Below are 16033 nucleotides of genomic sequence, written 5' to 3' on the forward strand. Positions count from 1 at the left end.
TCGCTTTCTGTCTCTATGTCTCTGTCTGTCTGTCTGGCAAGCGCACATGCCCTGTAGCAAAAACCTCTAAAAAAAAAAAATGTTAACATCAGGTAATTTGGGGTGGTAGGTTTGTATTATTCATGTGCTTAAAATATTTCATTAAAAATACATGAGTGTCTTTGGAATGTCTAATTTTGGTAAGTAGGATGTTCTAAAAAGCAGTTATACTCTTGCCATCAGTTGGAGTTTAACAAGATTTTCTGGACATAAGTTATACATTTAATCATAATTTATGCATTTAATAGGTCATCTTGGATTTGGATTACATTTGATATTTCCTGACAGAGTGGTAAGTCTGTGGAACAGGATAATAGGTGTCAAGGATGCTTTTTAGAAACTGCCAGATGAAGACTTTCCTGTATCACATAACTCCGAAGGCGGTCATTCACTGCTTTTCTCTCCCTCACCCCAGGAAACTCACTTTCATCCACCTGAAGTCCATATGGCTCTATATGATGAAGACCTCCAGAAAAATCCTTTCTATCTGGCTCTTCAGAAGTGGCGCCCCGACTTGTGCAGCAAAGTGGCCCAGAGCCATGGCATCGTAAGTGCATGACTCCTGAGGGTTGTCCTTTCATGTATGTGATGCCAGGAACGTGGTAGACTGAGGCGAAGTTTCCAGAAAGTCAGTTACAAACCTGCTCAGCATAAAAACCCACTAGAACCCAGCTTGGTCTGTACATGAGCACTGAGGAGCCATTTGGAGCTGCTTCCTCCAGGAAGCCTCCCCAGTCTGCAGCCCAGGCTGTAATCCTTTCTCTGAAGTCTTGATAAACTTTCGTGGAGGGCCCCAGATGACACCGTGTCTCATACTGTCCCTCCTGTTTCCCTGTTGGCTCTGAGGGTGTCTCTAGGACAGAAGTCAGTTTCTCTTCAGAGCTTCGTGAATCCTTGTTGTGTCTGTGGGGTGGATGCTCACTCCCACAGAATAAGGGAACTTAGGAACACATTTATAATTAGCTTCGAAAGGCATTTCTCAAGATTTGTGGAAAATGGAATTTAAATATGAGCTTATAGTGTCCAAAATTGAAATACATGTTTAGGGTTGTTTTTTTTTTTAAGATCACAGATTATTTTTAACACCCATCATGCCATGAATTCATAGGGAATAGGTTCCGGTAGCTCAGGCTCCTTTCCATTGGTTCTCACAACGTGTGCCTCTCTGGGTGGAGCAGGCTGGCGCTTCAGTTGAACCCACGTACCTTTCTCTTTGGCTTCTTTCTTTTTCTGGTCATTTTCCTTCACTGGTTTCAGGAAGCTCTCTCTGCTCTTAGAATGTTTGATATGCTCAATACACCCGTTCATTCTTGCCCTTAACTTGTTTGTTCACAAAAATGCCAACAGCATGCTGGGTAATGTTGTAGACTCTTCCATTTTCACCGTGGTAATATCTATGGGACATTCCTTTTTGAACAGTACCCATTCCCTTGATGTCTACAATATCGTCTTTCCTGTAGATTCCCATATATGTTGTCAAAGGAACCACTCCGTGTTTTCTAAAAGGCCTAGAGAACATATATCGGGTGCCTCTCCTCTTTCTTTGTGTTCCTCATTTTGGTTAATTACTGGAAGATGGCGGTTCTGGCCAAGACATGTTTAGGTTTTTTTAATAATTCACATTTTTCATGAAATTCTTGAAGACCCCCATATAATGGAGACCATAATCTCAAAAGCCTACTGGGGCAATTTGGTGACAAGAGTGAAGGAATCACATCAGAGAAGTGGCAGCCTGCTGGCAGGGCCTCCACCTTGCAGGAGGGCGGGGCTCAGGTTGTGGGTCTTCCTTTTTCTCTGGTCAGAGAAATTGGCATGCATCCTCTTCAGAGAGCACTCTGGGACATGGTGGGCCAGGGGCATTTGCATAGCCTGCGTAGCCTGTGGTCTCTGCTGGAGAAGTCTTTCGGTGTCACCCTGAGTTTCCACTTCTCCAATCCTGTGGTGTGACCCTCCTTTGAACTGGAGGAGATGTCAGATTAGCTCCGCTGGCTTCGGTTTCTCAGCTGCCCTTCTGGGAAACTGGAACTGGCTTTCAGTCTTCCGAGGGCATCTTCCAGCCCTCTTCTGAGGTCTCTCCTGGCTTTCTCAAGCCCTTTCTCATTTTTTAATTATTTACTTATTTATTTATTTATTTATTTTTAAACCTTCACTTTTTTTTTTTTTAAGGTTTTGCCATAGGGCATATGTGCTTACTAGAGAGACAGAGAGACCGTGAAAGAGAAAGTGAGAAGTCATCCCCAGGGGAGATGACCACACCACAATCCCTTTTCCAGCATTATCCTTCTGAGATTTTGGGCATGCATGTACATGCACCTGGTGTTAGCTTCAAGCTGTCAGGTCCAGGACTTGAACCATGGTTGGCCATGTGGGAGTCCAGCGCCTTAACCACGATACCACCTGTTGCCCCCTAATATGTCTTTTTAACTTGTTCTTTTTAATTGCTGGAGAGTGCATGTGTTCACAATGGGGTCAGGGGAGACCAGCACCTTCTCCTGTGCTTCACTAGATTCCAATCACAAGGCCCTGTGACCCCACACTGTTCTTGTGACCATCTGGCTAAGTACACACCTGCAGCTTCTGCTGCGTGGGCCAGGCAGCCTGTGGCCTGGGGCTCTTGTCCATTGCCTGCCAGGGAACGTTCTCCAGGTTTCCCAGGGATACTAGGCATGGGTCCCTTCACCCAAAGGAAAAACAAACTCAGAGAGGCCAAGAGGTGGTCCCATACCCGCTGTGTGGATGAAGGCCTCACATGGTCCCATGCAAGGGTGGGGCATGGCTTGAGGGGCTTCATCTGTCCTCCATGGGACCAGGAAAAGAAAAAGGGAATGAAATATGGTCCTCATTTTGCTGAGACCCTTTATTATTTATTTACTTACTTATTTTTTAGAGAGGTCTTTTTGTTGTTGTTGTTGTTGCGATAGGGGCATGTGCGCTCACCAGAGACACAGAGCGACAGAGACAGAAAGTGAGAAATCACACTCCCTTGGGGGTGGGGCGTGGATGGCCATGCCGCAATCCCTTCTCCTCCATTCTCTCCTCAGGATTTTGGGCACGCACACACATGTGCCCAGCATGAGTTTTAAGCCGCAGGGTCTAGGACTTGAACTATGATTAATTATGTGGAAATCCAACAATGTAAGCATTATACCATCTACTGGTCCCCAATATTGAGGCCTTTTAAGTACAGGTTAAGTAAGTGTGTGGAGGCTAGCGTAGGAACCAGCAGCATGTCCTCCAGGTTCCCAAGCACTACCTTCCTGAGGTCTATATTCCAGGTCTCAGGATTCATTTCATCCAGATTTGGGCAACAACCATTTACTGAGCACCTACTATGTACCAGCACCGTGCTGGGTTTCCAGGTTATGTGGATGAGGAGGGAACATGGTATGCCTTCAGGAATTCCAGAAATTGGCTGTTTGCAGGCTAGAGGAATGTGTTAGGATGGACATCATCCTGGGCTCTTGTGGAGGTGTCACGAGGGTAGCTTGGAGTAGGGGTCACTTGTGCAGATTCTTGGCTGTTTTATTCTACTTTCCTTTTTTTTATTTTATTTTTTTTTTTTTTGAGAAAGAGGCATTTTTCCTGTAGGATACATGTGCTTGCCAGAAAAAGAGAGAGAGACAGAAAGCAAGAAATCACTCCCTGGGGGAAATGGCCATGCTGCAATCCCTTTTCCTCCATTCTCCTCTTGGGATTTTAAACACGCACACACACATGCCAGGTGTGAGTTTCAAGCCACCAGGTCTGGAACTCAAACTGCTGTCGACTATGTGGGAGTCCAGCACTTTACCCACACGTTGCCTGCTGGCCCCCTACTTGCCTTTTAAAAAATTACTATTATTGGGACCAGCAGTTAGTGTAATGGCTATGTCACTGGACTCCCATATACTCGACTGCGGTTTGAGTCCTGGACCCCGTGGCTTAAACTCACACCGGGCGCATGTGCGTGTGTGCCCAAGATCCCGAGAGGAGAATGGAGGAGAAGGGATTGTGGCAGGGCCCCCCCCTGGGGAGGTGATTTCTCGCTCTCTGTCTCTCTGTCTCTCTCTTTTTCTGATGAGTGCATGTGCCCTATAGCAAAAACCTCTCAAAAAAAAAAAAAAAATTGAGGTCCCCTACTTACAGTCTACACTGTGACTAAATTTCATGTACTCAACACAGGCTATGTGAGACATCCACTCCAAGCGTAAGCTAAAGCTCTTGGGGACCCCCTGAGGCTAGGGCACCTTCATAGCTGCTCAGCCCCCCTCCTCTGTGGCCAGCTTCCTCCCTCTGTCTCAGCAGGACTCAGATGGAGACGGCCTGAACCACAGAGAGCCCAGTGCTGGCTCCACTTGCAGTGAAATGCTCTGGGCAGCTGGGATCTCTCTCTCCCTCCCTAGGAATGGGAGATACTGGAACTCTCTTCTGTGTCTGCTGGAAAACTGGGGGGCGGGGGGTGGTGGTTCTTGAAATTTGAGGACCCCATATTCACTAAGCATGAATAGGTTGGGCACCTGCTGTGTGCTGAGCGGTGCCCTTGGCAGTGGGGAGACCTCAGTGCAGCGGGAGCCTGTGGTGCTTTATTGACGTTGGGGAGGTGGAGAAGGTACCTGTAAGCCAGGAAATAGCATTTGCTCCCAGGTGGGGTGGAGTTCTCCAAAGCACCTGAGCCCATGGAGGCCAGATGAAGGCCCTCGGGCCATGTCCCTGCCTTGCATAGGTATGGCAGGAGTCCAACCATCTTTTGACCTAAGTTCTAGCATTAAACAGCCCCAGGACTGGCTCATCCTGTCCCCTTGCCTGTGGCCCACACTCCTTGTCTCTAGGCTCTTCCTTCTTTTTTTGCTCCCTGCAACTGTGAGGCCTCCTTGCTGATTCTCCCACTTTGGCTGATACCCGAAAAACCTTTTCTTTATTTTCATTTGGACTGTAACATTTCAGATTGTTATGTTTAACTTCAAACATGTAGAAGTAAAAAGCCTAATAGAGCGAGCCCCATGCATCTGTCACCCAGTGTTGGCAGTTGTGAATTTAGTGGCCGGTCATGTTTCACCTGCCTCTTCCTGCCTTCCACCCTTAGCCCCAGGATTATCATCCTGATGATTCTTGCTATTTTTTAGGTTTTTACCATAGGGCATGTGTGCTCACCGGAGAGAGATAGAAACAGTGAAAGAGAAAGTGAGAAATCACTCCCCAGCCCAGGGTGATGGCCAGGCTGCAGTTCCTTCTCCTCCATTCTCCTCTCGGGATTTTGGGCATACGGGCACATGTGCCTGGCATCATTTTCAAGCTGCCAGGTTCAGGACTCATACAGTGGTTGGCCATGTGGGAGTCCGGTACCTTCACCACAATGAATCTGCTGGCCTCAGTCTCTGGATTATTGCAAAGCAAATCCCAGGAAATTATGTAAGGTAGTTATATAGATTCATTTGTAAATATTTACATATATACTGAAAGTTCATTTCTTTATGTGTTCAATAAACTAGAGACAGAAAAAGAGAGGGAGAGAGAGGGAGATGGTACCTCAAAAGGGTTTTGATGCTGCCGTTTGCCCTCAGCCCTAGCCAACACCAGATGATGGGCATGAGTGTGCCCAGTGTACTCAGGGAAATCCAGGCTCAAATTCTGGCCTTTCCCATTGAGTGAACCTCGAAGAGACGATAGTGACTGTCTGGCCCCATACAGATATTTTTAAACGATCAAGAATTTTGAGAAGGTATAACCACAATGCCATTATCAGAGCTAAAAAACGTTCCTGGCTAATTCTTTAACTTTTAATTAATCTTTAAAACTCCTTTTATTGTCAGAGGGCATGTCTGCTCACCAGAGAGAGACAGAGAGAGAGAGAAAGAGGGAGAAAATACTCCCCATGGGAGCATGGTCATGCCATAATCCCTTCTTTCCCATTTCTCCATCCTGTTAGGACTTTGGGCAGACATGCACATGCACTCGATCTGTTTTCGAGCCCCTGGAGCCAGGATTTGAGCCACGGTTGGCCATGTGGGATCTGGCTTAACTCCTAGGCCATGGGGTCGGCTTCGGTAATTCTTAAATGTTGTCAAGTATCTAGTCACTGTTCAGATTTCTCAACTTGAGGGCTAGCGGATGGTATAGTGGTTGTGTTGCTGGACTGCCACATGGCTGACCACAATTTGAGTCTCTGATCCAGTGGCTTAAGAATCACACTGGGTGTGTGTGTTTGCGTGTCCAAGATCCCAGGATGAGAACACAGGAGAAGGGATTGTGGCATGACCATTCCTTCTGGATGGTGATTTCTTACTTTCCCTTTCACTGTCTCTGTCTCTCTAGCGAGCACATGTGCCCTAAGGGGGACATCTCTAAAAAGAAAAAAACAATTCTCAAACAGTATTGTAATTGTTTCTGTTTGTTTTATAGTTAGTTTGTTCAAACCAGGATCCATACCTTTTATTGGATTAATAGGTCTTTTTGTTTGTTTGTTTGTTTGTTTGCTATGGGGTGCATGTGCTCCCCAGAGAGAGGAGTGGAAAGTGAAAAACCATGCCCAGGGGGAATGGTCATGCTGTATTCGGGGAGTTGAACCACGCTTGGCTATGTGAGCATCCAGCATATTAACCACTATGCCACCTGGTGGCCCCAGATATAGTCTTAATTTTTTTCCCTCCACCCCCACATTCTCCTCTTGGGATTCTGGGCCATGCATGCACATGTGCCCAGTGTGTTTTTCAAGCCATCGAGTTTGGTACTCAAACCTCGTAGTCAGCTGTGTGGAATCCAGCCGCCTTAACTACCATCCATCTGCTGGCCTGGATTGATAGGTCTGTAAGTCTCTTTTTTCTCCTTTTTTAGTTAAAATGAAATACACTAAATTGCACATACTTACTGTGCAAAATTTGACTGGCTTAGACATGTGTATGGACTTGCGAAACTCTCACCATAGTCATGTTTCTTTCTTTCTTTTCTTTTTTCTTTTGGTGTTGGGTGCTTGTGCCCTCCAGAGCAAAAGAAAGTGAAAAATCACCCCCTGGGGAATGACTATGCCACAATCCCCTCCCTTCCAGTCTCCCCTCAGGATCTTAGACACAGTTGGCCATGTGGGGTTCTGTTCCTTTAACCCCCATGGCATCTGCTGGCCCTGTGATGTTTCTCTTTAGTCTTGACTTCCCCTTTCTTGTTCCTTTCTTTCATTGCAATTCATTTGGAGAAGAAACCAGGTCATTTATCCTGTAGTGTTTTCTATTTTCTGCCTTTTACAGTTGAAGTCCTGTGGTGGTGTTTCACATGGGCCTCTGTCCTGAAACCGGTGGATAAGTCTGAATCTTGGATCTGATAGTCCTTTTTTTTTTTTTTTAAAGAATTATTTATTTAGCTCCATTTGTTGTTATTATTTTTTAATTTGACCAGAGAGAGACAGAAAGAGGAAGGGAAAGTGAGAAAGCAAGCTGCCAGGTCCAGTACTCGAACTGTGTTTGGCCATGTGGGAATCCAACACCCTTAACCACCGTGCCACCTGCCGGTCCCTGAATCATGGGTTTTTTTTTTTTTTTTTCTTTGAGAAATTTTTTGCTATAGGGTGCATGTGCTCGCTGGAGAGAGAGAGAGAGAGACAGAAAGTGCGAAATCACCCCCCAGGGGGGATGGTCACACTATAATCCCTCCTCCTCCATTCTCTTCTTGGGATTTTGGGCTCACATGCACATGTGCCTGGTGTGAGTTTCAAGCCATCAGGTCTGGAGTTGAAGTGTGGTCTGGGAGTTGAAGTGTGGTCCAGGAGTTGAAGCGTGGTTAGCCATGTGGGCATCTAGCACATTAACCACTATGCCACCTGGTGGCCACTATGCCACCTGGTGGTCTTGATTTTTACAGGAGAGATCAAGGCCACTTTCCAGTCAAGATTGTCTCTTCCCATCAACAAAGGCCTTTCCTTCTGTGAAGAATTGGCCTGTCCCTCTGAGACAAGAGAGGCCATGATGGTCTTTCTAACCTGTCTGAGAAAACTCCTGAAAATATCTGGAAGGCACCATGGGGTTTCATGGTGTCTCTGGAGACTAATCTCCTGTGGGCGTTGGCCTGTGCTTCCAGCAGTGGCTTCCAGGGGCAAACAGGATGGGGCCAGTAGTCAGGAAGATGGCCAGAGACTGAATTATGGCTCTGCCTTTCACTGGCTCTGTGACTGTGGACAAGGTACTTAACTCTCCTGGTCCTCAGTGTCCTTGTCTATAAAATGGGGAGATTACCCTGCCTAGGCATCTGTTGAGGTGATAGCTACATAAACCACTAGACATGTGCCCAGCACAGAAAAATGCTCAAGAAATGGTGATCCTTGCTCTGGCTTGTTTAAGAAGGCATTGCTAAACAAGCCTCTCTTCTCGCCTTTACAAAAAGCAAAACTATGGGACCAGCAGATGGCATAATGGCGTAATGGCATAATGGCTGGACTCCCACATAGTCGACCACAGTTTGAGTCCTGGACCTGGTGGTTGAAAACTCATGCCGGGTACATGTGCATGTGCACCCAGAATCCTGAGAGGAGAATGGAGATAGGATTGCAGTGTGACCATCCCTCTGGAGGGGGGGGGTGATTTCTTGCTTTCTATCTCTCAGTCTCTGTTTCTCTGGTGACCACACACACACTATAGCAAAAATCTCTTTAAAAAAGTAGCAAAACTAGGTGAGTTGGTGGTTAAGGCACTGGACTTCCACATAGTTGGCCATGGTTCAAGTCCCAGGCCTGATAACTTGAGTTCTCACCTTCTTTCTCTCTCTGTATCTCTCTCTATCTCTCTCTATCTCTCTCTGATGAGAGCATGTGCCCTATAGCAAATTAAGAAATAATAATGATAAATAAAACGAAATAAATCTTGAAAAACAAAACAAAACAAAACAAAACTGTAGCATACTGTTCACAGTTGTTAAAGCTTGGCTGTGGCTGGGCTATCTATTGTATTACTTTTCTACTTTTCTGAATGTTTTAGGGAACAAGGTCCATCTTGTCTGACCTGGCTCCAGCCAACTATTCCTGGAATGTAGGCATCTGTCTCTTTAGCCAGGGCAGGGGATAATGGTGGCTGAGGGATGAAGGAATATCAGGAAACCTCCCTCATCAGGCACTGCTCCGATTGCTCTGTCAGATTAGGTTCCAGAATTCCACAGTTGCTACTAAAAGTGTTTTTCAAGTTTAATGATTATTGGGGTAGAGGACTTGATCCCTGGAATTTGCTCCTCTGCCATTTTCTATGGCATTCTCTGAAAGCTGAAAGTTTTAATATTACCCTTTGAACCATTAAGTCTTAACTTTGGAAGGGGCCTGTTTCTGGCTGGAATCAGCTCCTTACCTGTGGCCAGTGGCTGCTTAACGTTGGAGCGAACTTGGCCAGGACTGATTGTTCGTGGCTTTCAAAAATTTTTTAGATTTTTGCCATAGGGTGTGTATGCTCACTTGAGAGAGACAGAGAGAGAGGGAAAGTGAGAAATCACCCCGGGGGGGATGGCCATACCACAATCCCATCTTCATTCTTCTTTGGGAATTTTGGGTACATATGCACTCATCCTCAGTGTGTTTTTCTTTCTTCCTTTCTTTTTTAAAAGGAATTATTTTATTTAACTTTTTATCATTATTTTCTAGTTTTATCAGAGAGAGAGGGAAAGTGAGAAAGCAACTCACTAGGTCCAGGACTTGAACCATGGTCAGCCATGGGAGTCCCATGCTTTTAACAACCATACCACCCACCGGTCCTACCCAGTGTGGTTTTAAAGCTGCTGGGGCTGGGATAAGAACTGTGGAGTCACCCATGTGGAATCCAGAGCCTTAGCCACCATGCTCCCTGCTGGCCCGCTTGTGGCTTTTGTTCTTCCCCTGATAGCCCTCGACTCTCTGAGGACCACCAGTTAACTGGACCACAGGGACTTGGTGCACTGCTTTTGAGTTTGGTGAGATATAGGTATTCTAGGCTGTTCCATTGCTATTAACAAGAAATGCATGAAATCGAGTGGTTAATGAAAATAGAAGTTTATTCAGATCATGGTGGTGGGAGTTACTCCGATCAGGCCCAGGGACCCAGTCTGGTGGGGTTCTTCATGCATCACACCACGGAGGCAGGAGAGTATAGTTTGTGCTCCATGTGGGCGTGTCTCTCCTGTTCCTACAAACCCACCAGGAGTCACTCATGAGGGCCCCGCCTCGGTGACCTTAATCCTAATCCCTTCCCCAAAGCCTCACCTTTTGCCACCATAATTGGATCAAGTTTTCACCCTCTTAATCTTGTTACAGTGGCTCAACACATGAATTTTCAGGGGGCATATTCAAACTATAGCATTCTTCCCCTGGCTCCCAAAATTTATGAACTTCTCTCATACAAAAGCATCCCAATGGTCTGGGAAGTCTTAACCCATTTTAACATCCACTCCAACATCCGAAGTCCAGAGTTTCATCTGAAACTCAAGGCAAACTTGAGTTTATGGAATCAAAGCAAATTATATACTCTTAAAACACTAAAGTGGGGGGCCAGCAGTTGGTGTCATGGTTACGTCGCTGGACTCCTTGGCTGGCTATGGTTTGAGTTCTAGACCTGGTGCCTTAAAACTCACACTGGACGCGTGTGCATGTGTGCTCAAGATCCCGAGAGGAGAATGAAGGAGAAGGGATTGTGGCGTGGCCATTATCCCTGGGGGGAGGGGGATTTCTTGCTTTCTGTATCTGTCTATTTCTGTCTTTCTGGCGAGAGCATGCGCTGTATAGCAAAAACCTCTCTTAAAAACAAAACAAAACAAAATACTACAGTGTGGACAGGCACAGGGTAGAGATGTCCGTTCCTTGAAAGGAAAGGAGTAACAGGCCTCAAGTTGTAACCCCAGGAGGGTACATTTAGCTGTGAAACTCCGTCTACCACAGCCTGGACACATGAGGGCCTTGGCCCTCAAACGTCAGGCAGCCTTGTCCCCGTAGTCCTGTTGCACTCTGTCCATGCTTCAGACCTCTCTAGTTGGAGTCTGTGTTTAGTCGTCCCAGGCTAGTGCTACACACCGACAGCTCCGCAGTGCTGGGTGCTTGAGGGCGGTCTCACTTCTTCAGCTCTGCTGGGCTTTGCTCTGATGGGGATTCTCTGTAGATCAGACCCCACGTTTCCGCTTGGCTGTGTGCTGGTAGAAGCTCGGTGGTGGCCCCACCCGGTGATAAGTCTTTGCCGAGGTTGCTGGGCTGTCTGAGACATTCTTTGAAATCTCAGTCGAGGTCTCCATACTTCACAGCTTGGGAATTCTGAGAGCCTACAGAATTGCCTCCTCGGGTAGGCCACCGAGATTTGCCCCTTGCATGTTTTGGAGAAGCAGCCTCCCCAGCAGGTGGAGCTCCAGGGGGGCTCAGCTGGGCCTGAGAAATGTTTTATTGGGATGTCGAAGGCTGAATCCCAGCATGGTTCAGGGCAACAAGCCTGCCTGGGCTAGTCCCTGCAAACCATTCTGCTTTCCTGTACCTCTGAGCTTATGATGGAGAGACCATCGTGGGATCTTTTTTCCCCTTTTCTTGAAAATCTTACTTGGACCCATTCTTGCCCTCCTAATCTCTTTAGCAACCAGTCTCTTGAGCACTTTTCTCTGCCAAACTTACTTTTTCTTTCTTTGCCACATGATCACACTATGAATTTTCTAATTCTTTTTGCTTTGCTTCTCTTTTCATTATTTCATTATTTACATTTTAATTTTTTTTAAGTTTTTGCCATAGTGGGTATGCCTGCCAGAGAGAGACAGTGAAAGGGAACATGAGAAATCATTCCCCAAGGGGGTTGACCACACCACAGTTCTTTTTCCTCCATTCTCCATCTGGGATTTTGGGCACACATGCAGATGTGCCATGCAAGGGTTTCATGCCTCCACGTCTGGGACTCAAATTGCATTGGCCGTGTGTGAGTCCATCACCTTAACCACTGTGCTACCTGCTGGCTCCAATTTAATTCTATTTTTCAGTCATCTCATTCCTCTTTCATTTCGTTCAGTTGGTTACAATAACCATGCAGCTCCTTCTGTATTTTATCTTGAAAGATCACTTGCCAGATCTTCATCAGTCTTAAAGTCAGTAGTCAACAAAGTCTCAGGTCATGAGCACTTTGCAGCCCAGTCCTTTGCTATAACGTAGCATGGAAGATCTTCTCCAATTTCTAATAAGATGTTCTTCATTTTCCTCTGAGAATGGCCTCTACTGCCTGTATTTCTGTCAGTATTCTGGTCACTCCATTTAACCAATCCCTAAAAGTTCCAGACTTTCCAGAATTGCCCTTAATCCAGTCTAGGCTTTCTCCAAACTCTTGCAACCTTTGCCTATTACTCTGTTTCAAAGCAGCTTTCACAGTTTTACATATTTGTTATTAGCAAAAGAACCCCACCCCCAGTACCAATTTTCTAGTTCATTCCATTGTGAATAACAGGAAATACCTGAAACCGGCTGATTTATAAACAGAATTTTATTCAGCTATGGTTGGGTGTCTATGGTGCAGGGACTCTCTATGGTAGGGGTCTTCTGGCCGCCTCACAACATGGCGGCAGGCAAGAGAGTGTGGTCTGCGTGCTGTGTGGGTGTCTCTCTCTCTCTCTCTCACTCCCTCTCCCTATAAACCCACCAGGAGTCAGTCATGGGAGCCCTGCCCTGATGACCTTAATCCTAATCTCTTCCCTAAAGCCCCACCTTTCGACCCCATAATTGGATCCAGTTTTTACCCTCTTAATCCTGTTACTGTGGCTCAGCACATGAATTTTTGGGGGACATATTCAAACATGGCGATAGGAAAAGGATCCCTTCTGGGGACCAGCAGATGGTATAATGGTTATGTCGCTGGACTACTATGTAAGTTGACTGTGGTTCGAATCCCAGATTTGGCGGCTTAAACCTCACGCCGAGTGCAGGTGCGTGTGTGCCCAAGATCCTGAGAGGAGAATGGAGGAGAAGGGATTGTGGCGTGGTCTTCCCCCCGAAGGGGTGATTTCTTACTTTCTGTCTCTCTGTCTCTCTGTTGCGCGCACTCTCCCTATGGCAAAAATCTCTCTCTAAATAGAAAACACATAAAAAAGGCAAAGGACCCCCTGTGAGGGTAATGTGAGCCATGCCACGCTGCTCTGAGAGTGATGTTACATGCAGGCACTGTACTGAGCAGGCCATGTGGGTCTTGTGTCACCCTCCCTCAGCCTCATGTGGCAGACACTCTCACTGTCGCCACTTTGTGCAAGCTGAAGCCCAGGAACGAGGGTTGGCTCCACATTCAGGGCCTCTGCTGGGAAGCAGACAACCAGGAGTGATGCCCAGCCCGGCTGCCCCCAGCGCTCTGTGCTGGGCTACCTTGGGAGCCAGGACTCTGGAGGGTGTCACCATCCCAGATACACTTGCTTCTGAGAGATTCCTCTTAAAATGTGAGTCCCCGAGCCAAGCATGGATCTGCCCGGCCAGGACAGATCTCGGCTCCTTCCCACTGCCACATTACACTGAGAAGCTGATGTCTGGTCAGCATGGGGGCTGTGCTCTGACCAAAACTCAGTTTTGTAAAGTTTCAATTGAACTTGCCTCAGAGTGAGCCTGGCACCCTGAGACCCCTCTGGTGGAAGTTGCCGCCTACAAAGGGCAGCCATGTGTCTGTGGCCTCTGTTATGTCCTCCCAAACTGATCACAGCTAGGTTTTAAAACAAAATATAGAAAAAAGATGTAAAGGAAGCTGTCTTCTTTTACAAGCCTGTTGGTGCTTGTAACGGGGCTGTTGAGAGAAGAGGGGGTGCCCGGGGCTGGCTGTGGGGAGGGTCATAGCAAGTGTGGGGACAAACACAGCAGTCTGTATCTGAGAATGGACAGGGACGCATGCTCCTCGTCCTCTGCCTGGGTGGGGACAGCGGCTTCCATCACAGCAGTGAGTGAACTCAGCTGGCAGGAACTCTGGCCACGCTGGCACGTGGCCCCAGACACCCTTACTCCGGTAGGTCCTGTGCTCATTCCAGCAGAGTGCTTTTGGATGCGTCCCGTGCTGTCGACGTTGGAGCGACACCTCGCTCTAGTGTTTACCCTCATTATTTTTTTTCCAGGTCTTAGTACCCTGCAAAGGCAGCCTGTCAAGCAGTGTTCAGTCTACTTGTCAATTTGAGTCCTACATTTTGGTACCCGTGGGAGAGCGCTTCCAGACCCTAAACGGAAAGGTACTCATGTCTACCAGGGTCACACCCTCAGTGTTTGGGATGGGGGGAAGAGAATCCCGTTTGCAGCCCTTCCCATCTAGGACGTTAAGTGAGAGCTTTGACACACACAGCAGCCCCGTGGGAGGGGTTGCAGGGGTCCAGCCTTCGTGGTAGGGTCTTTGAGGAAGAGGAGAGGGTGACAGTGAGTAAGACCCTGGCTGTTGCCTGGAAGGTGGGGAGGGGCCCTTCCCCTGGTTGATGGCAGTGGGGTCACAGAGTTGCAGGAGTACCCCCTCCTCAATGATGTCTGCAGCAGACCGAGTGATTGTACCCCAGTGCCCTTCAAAGCTTGTCAGTTTCTTGGCCACAAAGTAGACATCAGAGACATCTAATTAATTTAAAGAATTATTTCCTTTAACTTTTATTATTATTTAATTTGACCAGAGAGAGATAGAGAGGGAAAGTAAGAAAGCAAGCCACCAGGTCCAGGACTTGAACTGTGGTTGACCATGTGGGAGTCCAGTGCCTTAACCACCATGCTACCTGCTGGCCCTGAATATTTAATTAAATTAATTAATTTAATTTGTCATCATTATTTATTTTTAAAAATTTTACCAGTGAGAGACAGAGAAAGAGAGAAAAGGGATAGTGAGAAAGCAAGCCTCTAGGTCCAGGACTTGAACTGTGGTTGGCCATATGGGAGTCCAGCACCTTAACCACATCGCCACCTGCCAGCTCCAAATATTTTATTTTAAAAAGATTTTTTTTTTTTGAGAGTTTTTTGCTACAGGGCGCGTGTGCTCACCAGACAGACAGAGAGAAACATAGAGACAGAAAGCAAGAAATCACCCCCCAGGGGGAATGGCCACGCTGCAATCCCTTCTCCTCCATTCTCCTCTTGGGATTTTGGGCACGCACGCACACACGCCCAGCGTGAGTTTTAAGCCATCGGGTCCGGGACGCGAACCGTGGTCAACTACGTGGGAGTCCAGCGATATAGCTATTACATTAACTGCTGGTTCCCTTAAAAAGATTTTTTGTACTGGGGGTCGGCAGGTGGTGTGATTGTTAAGGTACTGGACTCCCATATGGCCCTCCATGGTTCAAGCCCTTGACCTGGTGACTTGAAAATCATTCCAGGCACGTGTGTGTACATACCTAAAATCCCGAGAGGAAAATGGAGGAGAAGGAATTTTGACGTAGCCATCTCCCGGGTAGAGATCTCTCACTATCCTCTTCTCTGTCTCTGTCTCTCTCCAAGGAGCTGTCTCTCTTACTATATATAGCAAAACCTACTTTTGAAATAATTTCAAATCTATAGAAAGTAGCAATAAAGGACAGAGAATTCTCATATAAGATTGGTCAGCTATTAACTTGATTTTTTTTAATTGCCAGAGGTCATGTGTCCTTACTATAGAAACAGGGCAGAGGAAGAGGGAGAACACCCCCAAATGAGGCATGGTCATGCCAAATCCCTTCTCCTCCATTTCTTCATTCCATTGGGATTTGAGACATGCATGTACTCTGCATGTTTTCAGGCTGCCAGGGCTGGGATTTGAACTGTGTTTGGCCATGCGGGGTCTAGCTCCCTAGCTCCCTTAATCACCATGCTTCAGGCCAACCCAGCTATTAATATTTTTGCCACATTTGTTTTGTCGCTCTGTGTGTATACATTATTATTTTTTCTGGAGAATTACGTCGTAGACCATGCCCATCCCGCTCAGATAGGCTCGCTTACAGAGGCTCCATGCAGTGGCCTCACTGAGAGAGTGGGACTCCGATGGCGTGTTCTGCAACATACCATCCCGACAGAGCTGTGCTGCTTGTGCTAACGATACCCTTTATAGCAAAGGACAATCTTTCCTTCTTCGATGTAGGGTGGCACACC

At 46.9% G+C, this 16033-nt stretch overlaps 1 protein-coding gene across 1 annotated transcript in view; it reads left to right on the top strand.

The window, feature by feature from the left end:
- Nucleotides 1-16033, top strand: part of ANKRD27 (ankyrin repeat domain 27) — a gene marked incomplete in the record, with an annotated part of 85726 nt that overhangs the window by 19464 nt on the left and 50229 nt on the right. The window contains 2 exon segments of the mRNA XM_027768071.1: nucleotides 455-586; nucleotides 14056-14166. Coding sequence (XP_027623872.1) covers nucleotides 485-586; nucleotides 14056-14166 — 213 coding nt within the window.

Source organism: Tupaia chinensis, unplaced genomic scaffold (genome assembly GCF_000334495.1).
Source record: "Tupaia chinensis unplaced genomic scaffold, TupChi_1.0 Scaffold145396_1, whole genome shotgun sequence".
NCBI classification, from domain to species: domain Eukaryota; kingdom Metazoa; phylum Chordata; class Mammalia; order Scandentia; family Tupaiidae; genus Tupaia; species Tupaia belangeri.